The sequence below is a fragment of the Coregonus lavaretus genome, assembly GCF_964263955.1.
Source record: "Coregonus lavaretus genome assembly, chromosome: 11".
NCBI classification, from domain to species: domain Eukaryota; kingdom Metazoa; phylum Chordata; class Actinopteri; order Salmoniformes; family Salmonidae; genus Coregonus; species Coregonus lavaretus.
The window spans coordinates 15018216-15039935 of NC_139998.1; the positions used below are offsets into that span (position 1 = coordinate 15018216).

The 21720-nt window shown below is 40.2% G+C and overlaps 1 protein-coding gene across 2 annotated transcripts in view; it reads right to left on the reverse strand.

Annotated features, from left to right (window-relative positions):
• Positions 1 to 15229, reverse strand: part of LOC311137155 (polypeptide N-acetylgalactosaminyltransferase 18-like) — a gene marked incomplete at both ends in the record, with an annotated part of 103713 nt that extends 88484 nt beyond the window's left edge. Inside the window, one exon of one of the 2 annotated variants that reach the window (XM_084171508.1) lies at positions 14983 to 15229. In XM_084171508.1, coding sequence (XP_084027634.1) covers positions 14983 to 15223 — 241 coding nt within the window. The remainder of the gene's footprint in view (positions 1 to 14982) is intronic. The other variant, XM_084171507.1, reaches the window with a different exon arrangement.
• Positions 15230 to 21720: the final 6491 nt, after the last annotated feature.

A 21720-nucleotide genomic window follows, 5' to 3' on the forward strand; every position in this document is an offset into this window, starting at 1 on the left:
TTGTTCTTACTAGAGCGGTAACTTGGCTCACCAGTAAAGTTATATTATCTTAGTCTTCAGCCTGGCTTTTTACTCTCCTTAACCTGTCGTTTGTTTTGTCTTCAGTTCAGACATACCTCCCTGCCTGCCTGCCTTCGTGCCTGCCTGCCTGCCTGCCTCAGCCTCTCCTTCCTCCGGAGCCGACTAGCCCACTCTGTTCCTTTTCTTCAGTTGTTTTTTGGACTAAGACAAATTGAACTTTTATTAAAAGAATTTTTGTTTCCTCCACTCCCTTAGTCGTGTTTGTTTCTCTGAGTGCTGGGTTGAACCATAGCGTAACAAGAACACCCAATAAAAACCTCATTCTGGTTAATTTGCCATTCACAATTAGAATATAATAAAACTGTGGGGAGTTATTTACACTAAGAACTGAAAACAGCTTCATAACCTCAAAAGGTTCAACGCAGTTCTCTGTCAAAAGCTATTTGGTGTTTTCTTTCATTCAAGCAAAAACTTCACCGCAACAAAGTCCCCCTGCTGCGCTCATCTGCATCGTATGGCCAGATTACACCAACATAATCTACTGTGAAATCAATCTAGTCAAAAAGGAGACTTGTGTTAAGATCCTTTGATTCTGCATATTTAGCAGTATATCCAGAAGCGAGAAAGCCTAGTTTGATCACTGACCTCTCAAGGAGAAAGGTATTGTAATGTACACATCAATGGAGGAAATGGACAGTTCCAATACACCTTTAAATATCAAATCCCATCACAAGGTATTTCATATTTGTAATGAAAGAAAAACATTCCTTGAAACAAGATTGAACATTTCGCTTAGCTGTTTGTAAATCACTGGATTCAGTCGGATCGATGTCGGTCTAACTTGTGGAAGGATGCATTCGCATCATAGTCCATTTTTTATCATAGACAAATCAGGAGAGGTTAACGGAGAGTGACCTTGATATCCCACTCTTCCTTCCTGTTGCCTACAAGTGGGAAACAGAGTATCATCTTCTCTTATATTCTGACAAAACCCTGTTTCCTCATCAACAGCTGTGAATGAGGTAATCAGAGTCCCAGCTCAATAGTGATTACAGATATACGTTATCTATTCACAGACGTCAGCAAATGTGTGAAGCTCTCGAGACATCAGACAAGGGTTTTGATTAGACAGATGAAAATGACAAATTATGATTTTGCAGCATTGATCTAAATATATAGCATTTTTCTAAACTTAAAGAAGTGCCTTCTGTACAGCCAATCAATACATTTTAAACATCTGATTGAAGAAAATAACATTTTGTCATTTCAAACTAAGGCGGCCTACTATTTAAAGTACCACAGCTTTCTCTTTCGACAGACTTTTGCAAAGCACTGTATATCTCACCAAAACTTTTCACTTGCAATTTAGTCAAAAAACAACTAGTCGTTAGATACTAACACCAGAAAAGAATTTGTACAGTCTGCGCTGCTGTATATTCTACAGAGTGCTCTGTACGATACAAACCGTGTGAACTGTGAGGCAGGTTGGATGACTTGAGAGAAAATGGAAAGAATACTTTTTCTTATCTTGCCAAAGGGATGTCAGTCAAGTAAATAGCCGCAGGGCACAGACACTTTTCCTCCACTGCTATGGGGAGCAATAAAGGGTAGTGACAAAGTCTCAAATGATAGTGAACGACAGTGACAGTCATGCAGTATTAGATTCCAAGTCAAACAGATCATGTGTGAAATGTCAACGGATCCTCAGAGCACCCTATTTTTATATGACAAACTTGGTGACACACTGCTTAGGTAAGAGTGAGACAGGCATACTTTATGCATGAGTGCCCCCCCCCTAGAGGTGGTGGGTGTGGAGTTGGTCATAACTCTAAACCGCTCCTGAATGTCCCCTATGGAGGTTAAGTCCATTATGAACCTCCCACAGGAGGGTTTTGGATCGACTGCAGTGTGGCAGACCCTCTTATCTTTAATTAAAGATCAGCATTATAGGCCTAGTGAGGGCCGATCGAGCTATTGAGAGAGGCATTTTTATCGTGTGAGAGAGGGTCTCAACATGCCATGTCAGCTTGTGTTACCTGTCAGTCTGTAATACCTACATGTTTCAAGCAGACCACCATAGTCCCTGTGCCCAAGAACACCAAGGTAACCAGTCTAAATGACTAGAGCATTCATATCTGTAGCCATTAAATGCTTTGAAATGCTGGTCATAGCTCACATCAACACCATCATCCCAGACACCCTGGACCCACTCCAATTCGCATACTGCCCCAACACATCCACAGATGATGTAATCTCTATTGCACTCCACACTGCCCTCTCCCACCTGGACAAGAGGAACACCTATGTGAGAACAATACATCCGCCACGCTGACCCTCAACACGGGGATCCCTCAGGGATGCGTGCTTAGTCCCCTCCTGTACTCCCTATTCACCCATGAATGCGTGGCCACGCACGACTCCAACACCATCATTAAGTTTGCTGACGATCAACAGTGGTAAGCTTGATCACCGACGACAATGAGACCGCCTATAGAGAGGTGGTCAGTGACCTGGCAGTGTGGTGCCAGGACAACCTCTCCCTCAACGTCAGCAAGACAAAGGAGCTGATCGTAGACTACAGGAAATGGAGGGCCGAACACGCCCACATCCACAGGGCTGTAGTGGAACGGGTAGAGAATTAAGTTAATCAGTGTCGACATCATTAAGGAATTAACATGGTCCACACCAGTTGAGGTCCTCAGAGGAGGAAGGGGAGGACAATCCTCCTCAGAGAATTTCATAAAATCATTTTTAGATAAAACTATACTAAGTATAGTCATGTCACCAATTAATTTATTAAACCAAACTGTTTTGCAATGAAGGTCTACAGCACTCTGTAGGGTAGCACCATGGTGTAGCCGGAGGACAGCTAGTTTCCATCCTCCTCTGTGTGTAGCGGTTAGTGGTTATGATATGAAGGTTTGGCTTGGAAAGGTTTTTTCGCCAGTTCACAGAAAGCTGATGTGTTGTGCACTGAAGTCCACAAGCGATGGGAAAAAGTGAGAGGAGAGCGTATAGATGCAAGAAGTAATTATACAACGATCAATGGGATCATGCTGTTTGTATGTGGCTGCTATGAAAGTGAACTGTGTTTGCGTGTGATCAGGGGTGTATTCATTCCGCCGATTCTGTTCAAAAACGTTTCTTCAACGGAAGCAAATGGAATGGGGATAAGAATACCTGAATTTGTCCAATAGAAACTCCCATTTGCAACTGTTGGACTAATGAATACACCCTAGATCAGCTAGATGCAGGCAAGAGTGTGCAAGGCGGTATTGAATGTGTCAATGTCTGTCACCTTGATTACTGAAAAAATGATTGATCTGCGCACCTACGTTGTAAAATTCATTCACAGGCTAGGTTGTTGCAACCTCATGATGGGTATAGGGAAATTTAGAATATCATGCAGTAGCATAAACCTATCGATGTTACATTGAGCTGGTTGAATGGAATATGAATGACAGTCATCCAATATACTGTAATAAAAATAAGGCCATGCTCATAAAAAATAAAATCGTACTCCCTCAACTTAAACGGCATTGACCGGCACTGGTCCACACACCCCAACACAGTCGTGAAGAAGGCACGACAACGCCTCTTTCCCATCAGGAAGCTGAAAAGATTTGGCATGGGCCCTCAGATCCTCAAAAGGTTTTACAGCTGCACCAATGAGAGCATCTTGACTGGTTGCATCCCCGCTTGGTATGGCAACTGCTTGGCATCTGACCGCAAGGCACTATAGAGGGTAGAGCGCATGGCCCAGTATATCAATGGGGCCGAACTCCCTGCCATCCAGGACCTCTATACCAGACGGTGTCAGAGGAAGGCCCTAACAATGGTCAAAGACTCCAGTAACCTAACTCATAGACTGTTCTCTCTGCTACCGCACAGCAAGCAGTACCAATGCACCAAGTCTGGAACCAACATGACCCTGAACAGCTCCTACCCACAAGCCATAAGACAACTAAATAGTTATCCAAACAGCTACCCGGACTATCTGCATTGACTCTCTTTGCACTAACTATTTTGACTCATCACATATGCTGCTGCTACTGTTTATTATCTAGCCTGTTACCTAGTTACAATTGTACTTTTGTATTTAACCTTTATTTAACTAGGCAAGTCAGTTAAGAACTAATTCTTATTTACAATGACGGCCTACCCCAGCCGGATTGAGATACATCCTGGAATCGAACCAAGGTCTGTAGTGACGCCTCTAGCACTGAGATGCAGTGCCTTAGACCGCTGCGCCACTCGGGAGCCATACCCCTACCTATACAGTGCATTTGGAAAGTATTCAGACCCCTTGACTTTTGGAAGCTTACCGCCCCAATAGATCCACAGATGATGCAATCGCCATCACACTGCACACTGCCCTATCCCATCTGGACAAGAGGAATACCTATGTAAGAATGCTGTTCATTGACTATAGCTCAGCATTCAACACCATAGTACCCTACAAGCTCATCATTAAGCTCGAGGCCCTGGGTCTGAACCCCGCCCTGTGCAACTGCCACAAAGTTGGAAGCACAGAATCATCTAGAACATCATTGTATGCTGTAGCTTTAATATTTCCCTTCACTGGAACTAAGGGGCCTAGCCCGAACCATGAAAAACCGCCCCAGACCATTATTTCTCCTGCACCAAACTTTACAGTTGGCACTATGCATTGGGGCAGGTAGCGTTATCCTGACATCCGCCAAACCCAGATTTGTCCGTCGGACTGCCAAATGGTGAAGCGTGTTTCATCACTCCAGAGAATGCGTTTCCATTGCTCCAGAGTCCAACGGCGGCGAGCTTTACACCACTCCAGCCAAAGCTTGGGATTGCGCATGGTGATCTTAGGCTTGTGTGCGGCTGCTCGGCCATGGAAACCCATTTCATGAAGCTCCCAACGAACAGTTATTGTGCTGACGTTGCTTCCAGAGGCAGTTTGGAACTTGGTAGTGAGTGTTGCAACCGAGAACAGACGATTTTTACACGCTACGGCGGTCTCGTTCTGTGAGCTTGTGTGGCCTACCACTTCACAGCTGAGACATTGAATGAACCTAGACCTTTCAACTTCACAATAACAGCACTTACAGTTGACCTGGGCAGCTTTAGCAGGGCAGAAATTTGACAAACTGACTTGTTGGAAAGGTGGCATCCTATGACCGTGCCACATTGAAAGTCACTTAGCTCTTCACTAAGGCCATTCTACTGCCAATGTTGTACTATGGAGATTGCATGGCTGTGTGCTCAATTTTATACATCGGTCAGCAACGGGTGTGGCTGAAATAGTCGAATCCACTAATTTGAAGGGGTGTCCACATACACTATATAAACACAAAAGTATCTACCTCAATTCTCGTACCCCTGCACATCAACTCGGTTCTGTTTCCCGTGTAAATATAGCCAAGCTATCGTTACTCATTGTGTATTTATTACTAGTTTTATTATTTTTCTCTCTGCATTGTGGGAAGGGCCCGCATGTAAGCATTTCACTGTTATTCTACACCTGTTATTTACGAAGCATGTGACAAATAAAATAGTATTTGATGGGAACAGGGTTGTGTGCACAGTAAATTCCATAGTGTTAAATATGCAGTGTCAAAGTACATTGACTCTTACAGAGTTATTACTACAACAGTTGGAGTAAGATACCGCCCAGTGTTGGTGAAAAAGTACGTTGTTAAAAGACGCAGTGTCAGACGTACTCTGGAAAGCTCCGCCCACCTACGACTCGTCTCAAACGGACCACACATTTTCACGGCGCCATTTTCTTCATGTGGAATGACTGCGGTAAGTTTCTCCTAAGCGACTATACACACATTATTTGTCATTTTAACAGAAGCAGCATTTAAGAATTACTTTATATCGTTGCTAACAGTGCACTCTAGTTGGTTTTAGGTCTTAAAATGTCGAATTTTAAAAAGGCTAACGTTAACATGTTGTGACTGACTTCTGTCCAGTCCATGTGCCAGCAGTATTAAGCTAACGTTAATTAACATTAACTGACGAACATAACGTTCAAACTAGACAATGTCAGCCCGATTTATTGTAAGTTATGTTAATACAACGTGGAGGGGGGATTGTGTACTTCTTGTTAACGTTCAGATATTACAGGAACATAGCAAAGACTAAGGGGAGTTGGCTAAACTAGCTACAGTTAGCTACGTTAGCTTGACTGGCTAACTATGTGCGGGTGGCATGGATTTATTATGTTAACGGCGGGTAGACATTAACCTTGGACACTGCTTAAGCGGTGTGCCTTTATTTTTTTCCTGGATATTATACAAAATGACTTTCGGGTTTCAAAGCAGCAGCAGTACTGTTAAAATACTTAAGCACTATCTTAGCACACACTTATGGTGTAACGTTTAGCTAACATTATTCAATTCAATGTTATTTATATTGTCAAATCATAACAAGAGTTATCTCAAGACACTTTACAGACAGAGTAGGTCTAGACCACACTCTATAATATACCAAGACCCAACAATTGCAGTAATTGTGCGGGCAAGGCGGTAACATTAATGTTACAAGGATGAAAATCAGACGTTATCCTTTTTAATGTGTTTGACAGTAACTTCAATTTAACTGGCCATTTCTGCAAAAGTGCTGATCATTTCTCAGCACTTTGGTGGCTTGAAACAATATTTTTTCTTATATTTGAGGAAATACTGCTAAAATAAGACCATCAACTTTTTAACTGTGAGAAATTGTACTGATACTATTTGCAGGGAGCATGCTGCTTAAAGCTAAACTTGGAGATGTCCAAAAATTTGTCAGAATAACTGAGCCAAATCTGAAAGACTTTTTGATTGCAGGTAAGAATTTGACAATGTTAGTAATAACTGTCTGAATTTAGCTGTTTAAAATTGATATACTGGAATATTCCTAAAATGATGGGACATGTTAAGTTCTCAGGTTTTTGGAACTGGTCCATTTTTGTACGTCTAAATTTCTTCTGTTTTGCCCTTGGTAACTACACTTTAATTGTGGATGCATTGCTTAAGGTATAGTTATGATGCTACAAAAAAAAACATTTTAATCACTTAATAGTGTTTGTTTAAAACCTATTTTATAGGGTAAGGTAGGTGTACACAGTGAAATTATTATATAAATAATGATTTACTTTTGTTTACACAAGCTTTTATCCCTGTTTTTTCTAGCATTTGCAAAGTTTGGTGTCCCAGCTGTAACAGAAGGTGTGAAAATTGTTGACAGTTCAGGGACTGAATTGGATGATGATGTTTTTGAGGATATTATAAAGGATCCCTCAACTGGGGTGCTAACCATCAAATATGACTCAGGTTTGTTTCAGTTAATTAGACTAATTAATGAATACGTTATTTCTTTGTTTTATGAAGTTCATGGTGTCTATTAAATAAGTGTCTTAGATTATGAGGGAACTATATATAATTCTTTTTCTTCTAAAAATCATGGTTAGAATCTGTCTCCATGGTGGCCTCTTCTGAGCAATCCCAACCATCATCCCTTGATACCTTGGACTCTGAGGATACAGTCATTATTTCAGATAGCCCCTCCAGAAAACGCCAGAGGCTGGATACAGAAGCCAAGCAAGTAAGACAATTCTGACATTTTAAATTCTGTTCTTGAATCTGTTCTCAGAGAATTAAAATTACATTAATATACATTGTAAATTACATGGTTTCAAAACATTTTTGAAGTCCTGATTAGGGATGTCCCGATCAAGTTTTTTTAAGCGCCCTATCCGATTAAAAAAAGTATCTGCTGATATTGAGTCCTGATCAGATACTTTTATTTATTTATTGATAATACAGTGCACACTTCGAGTACATTCAAGTTATTGTCGCTGTCTGGAGGGAGTTTCTTACCATTATTGGCTTTTTCATTGGATTTTTGTAGCACTTGCAATCTTTGAGATTGGATCGGGACATCCTCTGACATCATATTAGTTTATTTCCAGTTTATTTGCAGTGGACATAACATGCAGAATTGTTATGCATTTTGTTTTAAGTTGGTGGAATCAGCTCTTACCAACAAAACCGGTGGGGAACGTATAATAAATGAATACAACCGAACCAAGTCCTTGACGGATGAAACAAGACGCAAAATGGTGAACATGCTGGCAGCTGACATGACAGAAATGAATGGGTAATTTGTTAATAGTCCTTGTGTTCTCAATCTGTAAATCTAAATCTGAATCTAAGTGAATATGACTGCACAATCCTTTCTTCTTCAATTTTGCAGTACATCTCCACCCAGACAGGTGAAAGAAATGTATGCCAAAGGAATAGTGACCTTATTCCCGTACCTCAGTGACCCATTCTCTAAGAATGGCTATGTGAGTTGCACACAGTAATAGTTGTAATGTTAAATATTATTGGAAGTTTTTGAATCCTACCAGACCATGTTGTTTTCAATGAAGTATCCATTTTTGTTATCCTTTCATCCTTCAAGGAGCATTATTATGATGGCGAGAGTGGAACTGGGTACTTGGCCTGGAGGATTAAAACTATTCAGAGAGGCACCGCCAAAGACAGGCGATCATCATTCGGAGGTAATACTGGAAAATGTATGGAACAAAACAGTTGCTAGATCAATAATTGCATTTGTTGCACTATTTCTCAGACATATAGTATAATGTGTAACTACATCCTTCAATTCTGCTAGCTCCCTCCCTCTTAGCAAATTTAAAGAAAATATGCATCAGAGACCTACAAAGGACTGTGACATAAGGGGGGGTTGCCTCGACACTGACTGGTCGAGGCAACCCCTGGCAAACTGGCCTTGCAAACTTTAGGGTGATTTAAACCAGTAGATGGCATTTTCATACATTTTTCAACCCACAAACTGCAGATTTCATAAATTGTGAAGAAATAATGTCAATATTAACACCAGCATTGATGCAGGGCTCCACACTAACTTTTTGTCTTGGTTGCACTTGTGCGCCTAACTTTTTTATTTAGGTGCACCAGCACAAAATGTAGGTGCACCCAAATTTTTTCCTTGCGTCGCCATTAACGCCACAATTTCAAGGTCACCTTTTTATCACGCTCCATATACATTCATATATATCATGTAACCACCCCCCCCCTTTGCTGTCCTCTGCCCCTCAGATGGCCAACACCTGTAATTTGGCCTTCTTCCCATTTGGCCTTGGCTAAACCAGCTTGCCACACTCCCTAGCATCAAACATATCATTCATATCATTTAGTTTACAGCTCAAAAAGTATATTTTACAGTGGAGTACTTCCTTTAAAAGTTAGCCAGGCTACTAAAACTTTTGACATGATTGAAATTTTCCCGTGTTGTGTAGAATCAGCCAAAGGATCAACTGGTGAAGACATGTCTGGAGGACCGACTGTCAGACGAGAATCCCAGTTTGTTCCAGAGACTGCCCTGACTGATGATGAGTGCAACAAAGCAATCTCACTGATGAAACATTCTGCTGATGCAGACACAATCAAGAAGAAAATGGAACTGACGTTTGTGTATCGCCGCAAAATGATCCTCGACCCCCAGCAGTCAAGCAACATACTGTCTGAGTTTCCACGTTTTAAAGACGTCAAAAGCTTGGTAATTATGTTATTTTGAAAATACTATGACAAGTGAATTGTTTTGTAAGACATTGTAGTGATACTAGCTAGCTAAACTAGCACGCAATACAATTTGATTGGCTGTCAAATAACTGAAATTGTCACCAATACCACCCCACTCCAGGTTGAACAGGATTTTGTTCTAATGTTCGGAGAGGATACCTCAAGCAAGCTTCTGGAAAGGTGGCCGGTCACGTTCAAGAAAAAGATCATCAAACAATGCAGAAAGCTTCCATCCACAAGTGAGCTTGAAGAACTCTTGCTGGCAGCTGATCCTCCTGAGGATGGCACTGAATTGGATGTTGACTTTGGTAAGATGCTTGTAAGCCTACCTTTTGTGTTGTATTGCAATATCAACATTATGTGTAAACATTTAAATATCAACATAATACTAAGAAGCTGGATCTGTGAAAGATTTACGAGTACGTTCTGTAGCAGTATATTGAACAAAACTTTTGAGATTTGACTCAGCCCTGTGGATGTTTTAGTTAGAGAACTTCTTGTGATGTAGAACTGCTGTCTGTCTGGGGGGTCTTTTGTAAAGAAAACAACGTAACTGAAGTGTGTTAACATTGAACTTGTGTTGTTACAGGTTGGGACAGTGATCTGTCATCGGTTTTACTGCTTATACACCTGATTCCACCCTCCGCTCAGGGTCGGAAGAGACCAGGAAAGGTTTCCGCATCCCAAGCAGAGAAACATCTTGTGGTATTCAAGAAGGTTTGTATTTTTTCTAATTTGTGGTATGAACACCTAATATTAGGCTACAAGTATTCATTCAATATTCATATTCAAGAAGAGTAGTGTATTGGCTCTTTCTGCATATTCTACAACTACTTGGCCATTAACTACAGTTTTCCCTCATTTGTCTTCGCAGACCGGAACAAACATTCAAGAGCATCTCGATGCCATCACTACTAGCGCTCAGCCCTATCTCCTAGCTGTTGGAGTTAAGAAGAATGCAATCCACCAGTTCTTCATCATTATCGACAAGAATGCCATACCTTGCAGGTCAACCTCTTCTCTTGTTGCTTTTGACGAACTATTTAAGGCACATTTTGTGTTTGGCACATCCTACAACACCATGCTCCACAACATGTACACTTTCATCCAAACTACAGTGTACAGCATCGATGCTGGCAAGGTCAAAGAGAGCCCTCGTGTTGCTGAAATCAGGGCGAGGTTACTTCATTAGTGCTTGAAGTTTCTCCTCGAACATGAAGTGTTTTGTTTGTCAGGCTGAGTTATCGAGTTCAAATATGCTTGTTAGGCATTTACGATTAGTTCACGGTTACTTGCCTGGAAAAAATCTCCGGCTTAAATGTGCTCAGACTGGATGTGGCTGTGCGTTTGGTACGTTTTCTGGTTTTAGGAAACATTTAAACACAAAACACACTGAGTATATTGACCAACAGGTTGACCCTGATGTTTATTTAAGCAGCATTGGAGAGGCAGTGACCACTAATGTAGAGGAGACAGCTACAACGTCACGGACAGTTAATGAACACGAGGTAGCCACATCTACTCTGTTGAAAAAGTCCAACAGGAGCACTCTAGATATGTGTGCCTCTGCTGTTGCACAACTAAAAGCAGCTGGATTAAGTCAATCTACTGTAAATAGTTTTGTTTCCTCCATGGAAGAAGTGTTTTTTGAGATTCAAAGTCAAGCTACAGATGCAGCTTTGCAGTGCTTATCTCCACAGGAACCTGAAAATAAGAACAGAATAGAACAATCTTTGCAAAAGTTGGAAAACCCTTTCACACCCTTAAATTCAGAAGCTAAACGAAATAAACACTTCAAAGAGAAATGGGGAATCGTAGAACCTGTTGAAAAGGTGCTTGGCACAAGATTTGACAGCAGAAGAAACAAAACAACTGGGACATACGATCAGGTCGTTGTAACTGACAAGTTTGCATATATTCCTATTTTAGAAACACTAAAGGCCATTTTTCAAAACCCAGAACTTGCAGACATGTTCAAGCCCAGGCACATGCCCAAGGAAGGTGTGTATGCAGACTTGAGAGATGCCGCCTATTTTAAAAAAAGTCCCTTATTCTCTATAGAAAAAGATGCCATACAGATCCAGCTATTTTATGACGACTTTGAAACAGCAAACCCCTTGGGGTCTAAAAAGGGTATACACAAATTAGGTGCTATATACTTTACATTAAGGAATTTTCCCCCAATCTTTAATTCATCATTGATAAATATTCATTTGGGTGCTCTTTTCCATGCGCAGGACATCAAGCGTTATGGTTTTAATTTGATACTTGAGCCACTTGTCAGTGATCTTAAAGTACTCGAGACAGAGGGACTTAAAGTTCCCAGATTGAAAGATGTGATTCACGGTACCATAGTTCAGGTCACTGGTGATAATCTTGGGTTGCATGGTTTATTTGGCTTTGTGGAGTCATTTGGGGCAAGGTATTGTTGTCGTTTCTGTCTCCTTGAGAAAGATTGTTTTCAAACTGTGTTCTGTGAAGATGATCCAAAAGTTGTACTACGAACTATCGAGATGCACAAACTGCACTGTCAAACTTTACAAACAGATCCTACACTACCTCATATCTATGGTGTCAAACGCATTTGTCTGCTGAATTCACTACAGTATTTTAATACAGCCAACAATTTTTCTGTAGATATAATGCACGATATTTTAGAAGGAGTTGCTCAGTTTGAAGTCAAACTTGTCCTGCAGTACATTAAGGAAAACTTCCTAAATGCTGAACAACTGGCTGGTAGAATACATGCTTTTGACTATGGATACAATCAGCAGCGAAACCGTCCACCTAGAGTAAAGTTGTTTGATGGAAGTAATGATTTGGGGTTGAATGCTATACAGTCTTGGTGCTTATTACGTAATATGCCTTTGCTATTTGGTGATTTAATACAGTCAGATGACCAGCACTGGCATCTTCTACTTTTGCTTCTACACATTGTTAACATTGTATTTTCCCCAGTCCTTACAGAAGGCATGACCATTTACCTCAAACATTTAATCATTGATCATCATCAGCTCTTCAAGCAGTTGTTTCCTGCAATCAATCTCTTACCAAAGCATCACTTCATGATTCATTACCCTCGTAATATAAAAAACATCGGCCCAGTTCTGCACATGTGGTGCATGCGTTATGAAGCTAAACATAATTTTTTAAAGAAGCAATTAAAAAGCTTTAAAAATGTAACAAAAACATTAGCCAAAAAGCACCAAAGTTGTATGGCAATGTATCGAGAGTCCTTTAGCAAGGAAAGATTAACTTTAGGTTCGGGGAAGATGGTAACACTTAGTGAGCTCAAAGAAGGTCCCGAGATTGCTTTAAAATTTGGGTCTGTATTGTCTACCAGTGTGTTTTCTGCCAAGTGGATCAAACATCATGGTACAGAGTACCGCCGTGACTTCATTATCTGTACTGAGGTAGCATTTGAGATGCCTGTATTTTGTAAAATCAAAATTATTGCTGTGAAAGATGACTGTGTATTGCTCTGTGGAAAACTGATGGAAACAGTGTGTTTTGATTACCATTACTATGCCTTTAAGGTCAGGATGCATCCAGACAGGGTTCAAAAGGTGATCAACATTACTGAACTGTGTTACTTTAAACCTTTTGATGTTCAAATGAAGTATGGAACGACAGATTCCTCCTTGTATGTTGTTCCCTATTGCCATTTTATGGAAACCTAAGGTCAATGTTTTAAAAAGGGATTTGTATTCTTAATATATTTTAGCCTGACATAGTTGAGCTGTTAATAAAAATTTGAAATGCATTATTTTGTGGTAAGTTGTGATTTTTACTCACTTAATGGAGTATTTGGTGTAATTTGTTTCCGTGACACTATACGGTGTTAGAATTTGACTCTATTTGAGCTTGTTTTTCACTGCAAGATAGTCAATTATCAACACAATAGTGTGTAACATCAACACTTATCAGAGTTATTTTAACCTTGAGTGTCAACTCCATGCAGTGTTAAACTGGACTGGAATCAAACTCAATCAGAGTTGATTTGTTATTTTAGAAGAGTAAATGATTAACTCTTCCAAGGGTAATATTTACACTCTCCAGTGTTATTTAACCTTTAGTGTAAAATTAAAATAACACTATTCAGTGTAAGCGAGTGTTAAATTTTTACTCTATTTAGAGTTAATTTAACTCTAAAATGTTAACACTATGAAAAGAGTCAAATTAACACTATTTCAGGGTGGGACCATATACACTCAGAAATAGTGTTAAATTTAACTCTTTAAGTGTTACTTTAACACTTCAAAATTTACTGTGTGGCATCTAATGGGAAACATTCTTAATGCAAGACCTGACATGCCTTCTACTGTACACATGCGTCACAAACTGCTGCCATGTACTGTATATTTGAAGAACAAGCACTCACACGTAAGAATCTCACTCCCTATAGTCCACTGCAAAGATGTGAAACTCCACGTTATCCCTCATTTCATCATAAAGGGACAAATTGGACATTCAGACATTTTTTGGAGAATTAGGCTAGGTGTTAAAGGTCTTTTGAGGTCCCACAGTTTGTCAAGTGATCTCCTCAGCTCCCTGCGTGCTAACAGATATCATTGACAACATAAAAAGATCCACAGTAATGTAATATGGCACCAGCTACAGGGGTGCATCTATGTGAGACTGAGTACTTTGCCAAATGCATGCTCCAAGTGCTAAATTTACTCATCAGTTCACACCAGCACTGGCACTACTCTGCATTCTGACCTCCAGTGTGAAGTGCACTGCACTAATTAATATTTCATATTTATCCATCATATTGTAGCCCATGGGTCGGCAACATGCCCACAAGTGATTATTTTTTGCCCCAGGATTTTAGTTTTTGGTAAAATATATTTACAATAAAATCACCAGGAATTCATCTAAAAATTAGTTTAATTTAGGAAATCTGTTCCCAAGTATTCCAACAAATACAAAAAGAGACATGTGATTGTGTCTCAATGTAATCAAGGTATGAAATGATTGTTATTTTCAAATACAATCTATTTTTAGGCTTAGTTGTGGTCAATTCGCAGTGTACACATTCATTTAATTATGTTCTGTCCCAACCATCCACTCCCGACAAAATCGTCCAGCGACTGAATCTCGTTGCCTACCCCTGTTGTAGCCTATTAGTGAAAAAATATTATGCCTCTATCAGCATGGTATTTAAAGCACTGCTTAGTTCGTCTTACAGTACTTGGACTACAATATGTGGTTGATATTGATAATCACATTAAAATAAAGAGTTTTGGTTACATTTTATTTTACATCAGGCCTACATTATTTTCCAATTACTTTAATATAATTTTCTATTCTAAATAAGTACTTGCTAAAACAGAACTGTGGATATATCCTATGCATTGGCCCTACAAAAGTAAATTAGCATGTAGCCTACCTTGGATGTGTTGGTTGACCACATTTTCCAGTCGGTCCAGTCTCTCTATAATCTTCAGAGTTTCTCCCTTGTTGTCATCTTCAAACTTTCTCTCCGGTTCGGTCACTGGGACTTTGGTGTTCACATTGGCCACATAATTTGTGATCCAGCCGACGTAGAGAAGACAGACAATATTGGTCATGCCACTCAAAATAACGCATGTCGACACCAAAGTTTTGGTTCTCCTAGTGCAGACCATCATCGCGACATCCCCCCATACGGTCCAATGCGTATACAAACGCAATATAAAAATCTTACAAAACTCAATTACAATACGGTAGCTTCAGATAATCCAGGATTATAACATTGCAGCTACGGGCGAAAGCCTTCCAGCTGCTGAGACTGACAGCAACCTAAATTCGTAGATGCGCTATACTGTACAGGGGGGCACCAGCTGAAATCCGCTGCTACGAAGTAATCATAGAGCTGGCGGCCAATGAAATCCTCCGAAAACGTACACTGCATATTCGATGCATATTCGATCATTACACTATCCAATTGTAGCATGTGAGGCGTGTTCTCCACAATTCTCTCGTCCCTTCAGGTGGGACACACTTTTCACGCCACTTCGATACAAAGTTATTTTCGTAGGTTAGGAGAGCATTTTGCTAACCCTAACCATTTTCCTAACCTTAACCTAATTCACCTAACCTGCTACTTTAATTATCCTAACCAGGGCCCCTTTTCCCAAAAGCATCTATAAGGATACATTCATCGTTAGAACCTTCGTCGTTAAATCTCCGAGCTGTTTCCCAAAACCATCGTTATTAACGTTGCACTTGAAAACGCTTGTAATCTAACAGCTGCCTCAGACCACTCATAGAACAGCTAAATGCGTCGTTAGATGCTTTTCCCCCTCCCGCGTCACTTCATATACAGAAGAACTCCGCTAAACATAGAATCACAGTGTTTATATCAGTCTCTCTGTGACCGCCGATAACTTCACAACGAAGTTGGCTACAAATACAATGTTACTAATTTCTTTGCAATTGTTACAAACAAGCGAAGGATAAAAATATGCTTCAAATGAAAACCGAGATGACTGCATTAAAATACAAATAGCCTACCTACAATAAAGGCCTATATATTTCAATTATATTAAAATCTATTTCATGTTCATTCAATTTAGTTTTATTCTGCCAAATGGCTACTGTCAAAATGTTTGCCTCAGTATATTTAATGATGTGTATGTATGTAGCCTAACATGTAAGCAATGATGTGCCTAATCTTGATTTAGTGCATTATTATAGGTTAAGCATTATTATAAGCTACCTGATTATTTGCAGCCATAGGTGATACTTTCTCTCTAGGAGCTGATCCGTCGTGAGTATTGTGGAATAATTTTAATGTTAAGGTAAGATTTGAATGGAGAAAGCTGACCCGAGAGCAGCGCTGCCTTTCATTCGATCCTATCAGCCTCAACGACGCACTTAACGAACGTTCTCTCTGCTTGGTGTTTTCAGAAATGCATGCTACATCTTCGGCAGTTGGAGGAAAGATGCATCGTTAAAACACTCGTAAGCCTAAATTCCATCGCTATCAGAAAACTGGGCCCTGCTGCCAAAGTGTGGATAGAGTTAATGTATGTCTCATCAATACCGTAATAATGGAATTTACTTATCAATAATTGATAGCGATTTTTGTAAAGGTTCTTATCTACTTTATCTCCTCATCGATAAAATGGGAAATTATACTGCAGTACTCGATGAGGCCACAGGGGGCCTCCTTTAATAGACTTTATTGTTAGGCTACCCAAGCACTTATTCATGATCCAAAAACACATACCGTGTAAGACTTCACAGTTTATTGAGACTTTCAAATCACATGTTAAGTTACACATTCAAAATGTATATTGAAATTATTTCTATAACAATAATTGTAAAATACATCCATAGGATCATACATTATTATGAATAATTTTACATTTTAGTCATTTAGCAGACGCTCTTATCCAGAGCGACTTACAGTTAGTGAGTGCATATATTTTCATACTGGCCCCCCGTGGGAAACGAACCCACAACCCTGGCGTTGCGAGCGCCATGCTCTACCAACTGAGCTACAGGGGACTAATAACAATGCAGGCTTGTTCAGAATAGCCGCAAATGTTTTGAGCCCCACACTTTTAGCAAAAAAATAGTTGCCTGTTTTGCATGTTATTTTGGCATTAATACAGTTTAAGTCGGAAGATTACATACACTTAGGTTGAAGATTTACATGCTAAAATTGCCACTGCAGCTAGCTGAGTCCCTTTGCCAACAGCAGAGACAGGTGAGAGCAGAGCAGTTCAAATCATTTCTATGACAGCTGATGAGAGACAGAAGAGCCAGGAGCTTCCCCATCACCCTTTCTTCTCCCTGATACAGACCTGCTGGGATGAGAGCTGGAGCGCTAAAATAATATCAGAGCAATGCTGCACCAACAGATGGTTTCCACAGATAGTGCCTTGAGGCAGCAGCTTTGATATTTGTCTTTCATGCAATGGTTCACTAAATTACTTCTTCACCTTTACAGCTCCACCATAAACCTCATTCACCAAGAGGAGCGCCTGGAAGGATGCAGCTGACGGATGAAATATGCATGAGCACTGAAATATTAAATTAATCCAATTGAAACTTTCTCATGACTTTCTCATGCGGCAAAAGTATGAAAGAGTATGGAATATTATGTCTTCATACGAAACAGCAAGGATACTGCCAATGATATTTTGTATTTTATTTCAAGGTAAAAAAAAAAAAAAAAAAAACTTGTGATAATAAAGTGTTAAAGTAGCAGTTGGCTAAGTCTACTGGAGGCCCATCCCACTGGGCACAAACTGGTTGAATCAACTTGTTTCAAAGTAATTTGTCAATGTATTGTGACATAGAATCTATGTGGAAATACATTGGATTTGCAAAAAGTCATTAATTTCAACCATAGGATTATGTCATCATGGTAACACATTTTCAACATAGACAATCCTTGTGTAAAATCTGTTGAATTTTTAACTTTAAAAGAACGTCAGATTTTCTACATTAGATCCACTATCAACCTTTTTTTTTTTTTTTATCCAATAGGCTGGGAAGCACTTCCTACTGGAGTGTTGATCTACCTATTGCGGTCCCTTTGGTCCCCCTCCCAGGGTTTTAACCAAGCCCAGCTTAGCTTTGATATTTGTCACTGATTACTACAGTGAGGGAAAACAGTATTTGATCCCCTGCTGATTTTGTACGTTTGCCTACTGACAAAGAAATGATCAGTCTATAATATTAATGGTAGGTGTATTTGAACAGTGAGAGACAGAATAACAACAAAAAAATCCAGAAAAACACATCAGAAATGTTATAAATTGATTTGCATTTTAATGAGGGAAATAAGTATTTCACCCCCTCTCAATCAGAACGATTTCTGGCTCCCAGGTGTCTTTTATACAGGTAACGAGCTGAGATTAGGAGCACACTCTTAAAGGGAGTGCTCCTAATCTCAGTTTGTTACCTGTATAAAAGACACCTGTCCACAGAAGCAATCAATCAATCAGATTCCAAACTCTCCACCATGGCCAAGACCAAAGAGCTCTCCAAGGATGTCAGGGACAAGATTGTAGACCTACACAAGGTTGGAATGGGTTACAAGACCATCGCCAAGCAGTTTGGTGAGAAGGTGACAACAGTTGGTGCGATTATTCGCAAATGGAAGAAACACAAAATAACTGTCAATCTCCCTCGGCCTGGGGCTCCATGCAAGATCTCACCTCGTGGAGTTGCAATGATCATGAGAACAGTGAGGAATCAGCCCAGAACTACACGGGAGGATCTTGTCAATGATCTCAAGGCAGCTGGGACCATAGTCACCAAGAAAACAATTGGTAACACACTACGCCGTGAAGGACTGAAATCCTGCAGCGCCCGCAAGGTCCCCCTGCTCAAGAAAGCACATATACATGCCCGTCTGAAGTTTGCCAATGAACATCTGAATGATTCAGAGGAGAACTGGGTGAAAGTGTTGTGGTCAGATGAGACCAAAATCGAGCTCTTTGGCATCAACTCAACTCTCCGTGTTTGGAGGAGGAGGAATGCTGCCTATGACCCCAAGAACACCATCCCCACCGTCAAACATGGAGGTGGAAACATTATGCTTTGGGGGTGTTTTTCTGCTAAGGGGACAGGACAACTTCACCGCATCAAAGGGACGATGGACGGGGCCATGTACCGTCAAATCTTGGGTGAGAACCTCCTTCCCTCAGCCAGGGCATTGAAAATGGGTCGTGGATGGGTATTCCAGCATGACAATGACCCAAAACACACGGCCAAGGCAGCAAAGGAGTGGCTCAAGAAGAAGCACATTAAGGTCCTGGAGTGGCCTAGCCAGTCTCCAGACCTTAATCCCATAGAAAATCTGTAGAGGAAGCTGAAGGTTTGAGTTGCCAAACGTCAGCCTCGAAACCTTAATGACTTGGAGAAGATCTGCAAAGAGGAGTGGAACAAAATCCCTCCTGAGATGTGTGCAAACCTGGTGGCCAACTACAAGAAACGTCTGACCTCTGTGATTGCCAACAAGGGTTTTGCCACCAAGTACTAAGTAATGTTTTGCAGAGGGGTCAAATACTTATTTCCCTCATTAAAATGCAAATCAATTTATAACATTTTTGACATGCGTTTTTCTGGATTTTGTTGTTGTTATTCTGTCTCTCACTGTTCAAATAAACCTACCATTAAAATGATAGACTGATCATGTCTTTGTCAGTGGGCAAACATACAAAATCAGCAGGGGATCAAATACTTTTTTCCCTCACTGTACCAATGTGCTATTGTGAGAATGATTATTGAGAGATCTCCACTTAACAACTAAACAGATTCACGTTTGCTATCAAAGTCATTCCAAAGGGTAGGTTTAACAGAGCAAATAAAATGTATCCATGCTTTATAAAAGTCATATACTCTATCAATGATACTATTTCGGCGTATATAGCATTTGCAAAGTCATCAACAGCTATTGTTTCTATTCAACCCAGGGTTAAACTAAAAATAGACAATACATATAGACTGGTTGGCTGACAACGTCACGGAAATGATGTGCTGGAAGGTGTGCATTGTTATGATTCTGAACGGTCAGATAGCTAGCAACAATGACAAGATAGCTGCCAAGTGGGGAATCATAGGTGGCTCGTTTCAGCTCGTTGTATCTTGTTATAGAAAGCATGTCTTGTTTTGAGGTGTTTTGACTGATGTCATGTCTATGCTAATATGGCAACAATTCACTATCTAGCTAACCAACAACTGTAACAATGTATTTATGATTTAGGTGGAACCAACAAAGCCCCGTAATTTAAAATAATCTCTGGGGAAACAAGGGTGTCTCATTTCACCCAAATGGATTGAATATCTCCAACCTGCAGGAGTTTAACCGCCATCAGACAATATCAGATTATTATGTTGGGTCATGCTCTGCTGTTGCGAGGCCTTAATTAAATCAAGCGCTGGGTGAATCAATTGAAAAGCCTTCTGTCTTGATAAGTGTTTACTCAGAGTGAAGCATCAGCCTGGTCCTGCTCAGGAATCTAATCACATAGTCAACAAGCATTGATGACACCGACAGACTACTGGTCAGGGATGAGTCAAGCAAAAGGCTCCCTCAATGCATTGCCACTCATAACATCAGGGAATGAATTGAAACTGCCATAATTTGAATGGGCTGCTGTTGCCATCTGGGATGTCCTAGCTATGCTATCATTAACACAGTGGAATAACCAGGAAAACTAAATATGCATTGCACAGAATTTACACAGAAACCATCTGACTCTTGAAGGATAGAAAAGGCTTTTAGCCTCCTCCGGTGCGTTTCACTGTCAGTTTCAAGTATATCTTAAGATCTTACAATGACCTTCGAACTCAAGTAAGGGAACATATATACTGTAAAAGCATCATTAAATGTATTGCTTGTTTTAATCACGCATGTTGGTTGTCAGAGAGCTCATGAAGCTTACACCACAATATTCACAACTCAATGGCAAATATGCTCTCCTTAAAATTCTCACTCTTTTGAAATGAAATGTCTCTATTGAAACATTGTGGCTACATTATGATATATAAAGTAGAATGATTTACTGAGCTGCAATCAATTTGGTTCCAATACAATCTCTGTCATTTTCTATATCTGCACTTCAAATTTAAAACGCATTAATCATGTCCCATGGAATGACAAACCAACCTTATCAAAAGTGATGACAGATGAACTTTGTAAAATTACAAGTCTTTCAAAAAAGTCCCCCAAAATGTCAGTCAAACTGCACTGTGCCTTTGCCAAAAGCAATAATCAGTTGAAAGTACAATGATCTGTCAGGAACCTAATGAAATGGAAAGCTCTGATTTGTATGAAGCTGACTGCTGTGGCTCTCCCATACAGCTGAGTGAGTGACATCCTTTGAACACATTCAATCATTATTATAATAACATTCATTGCAGAAGGTAAAGACTTACTTCCTCTTTACATCAACCCACACTTCCCGAGAAGGAAAAGATCAAGGCATCTGAATTTTGCATGTTTCCACCCACTGGGCACAGATGTCAATTCAATGTCTATTCCACGTTGGTTCAGCGTAATTTCGTTGAAATAACGTGGAAACAACGTTGATTCAACCAGTGTGTGCCCAGTGGGCTCCCTCCAGTTTTTAAGATAAGTGTCATTGCCTTCTGCCTGAGAGGGACTTATTTCCCCAGAATCCAT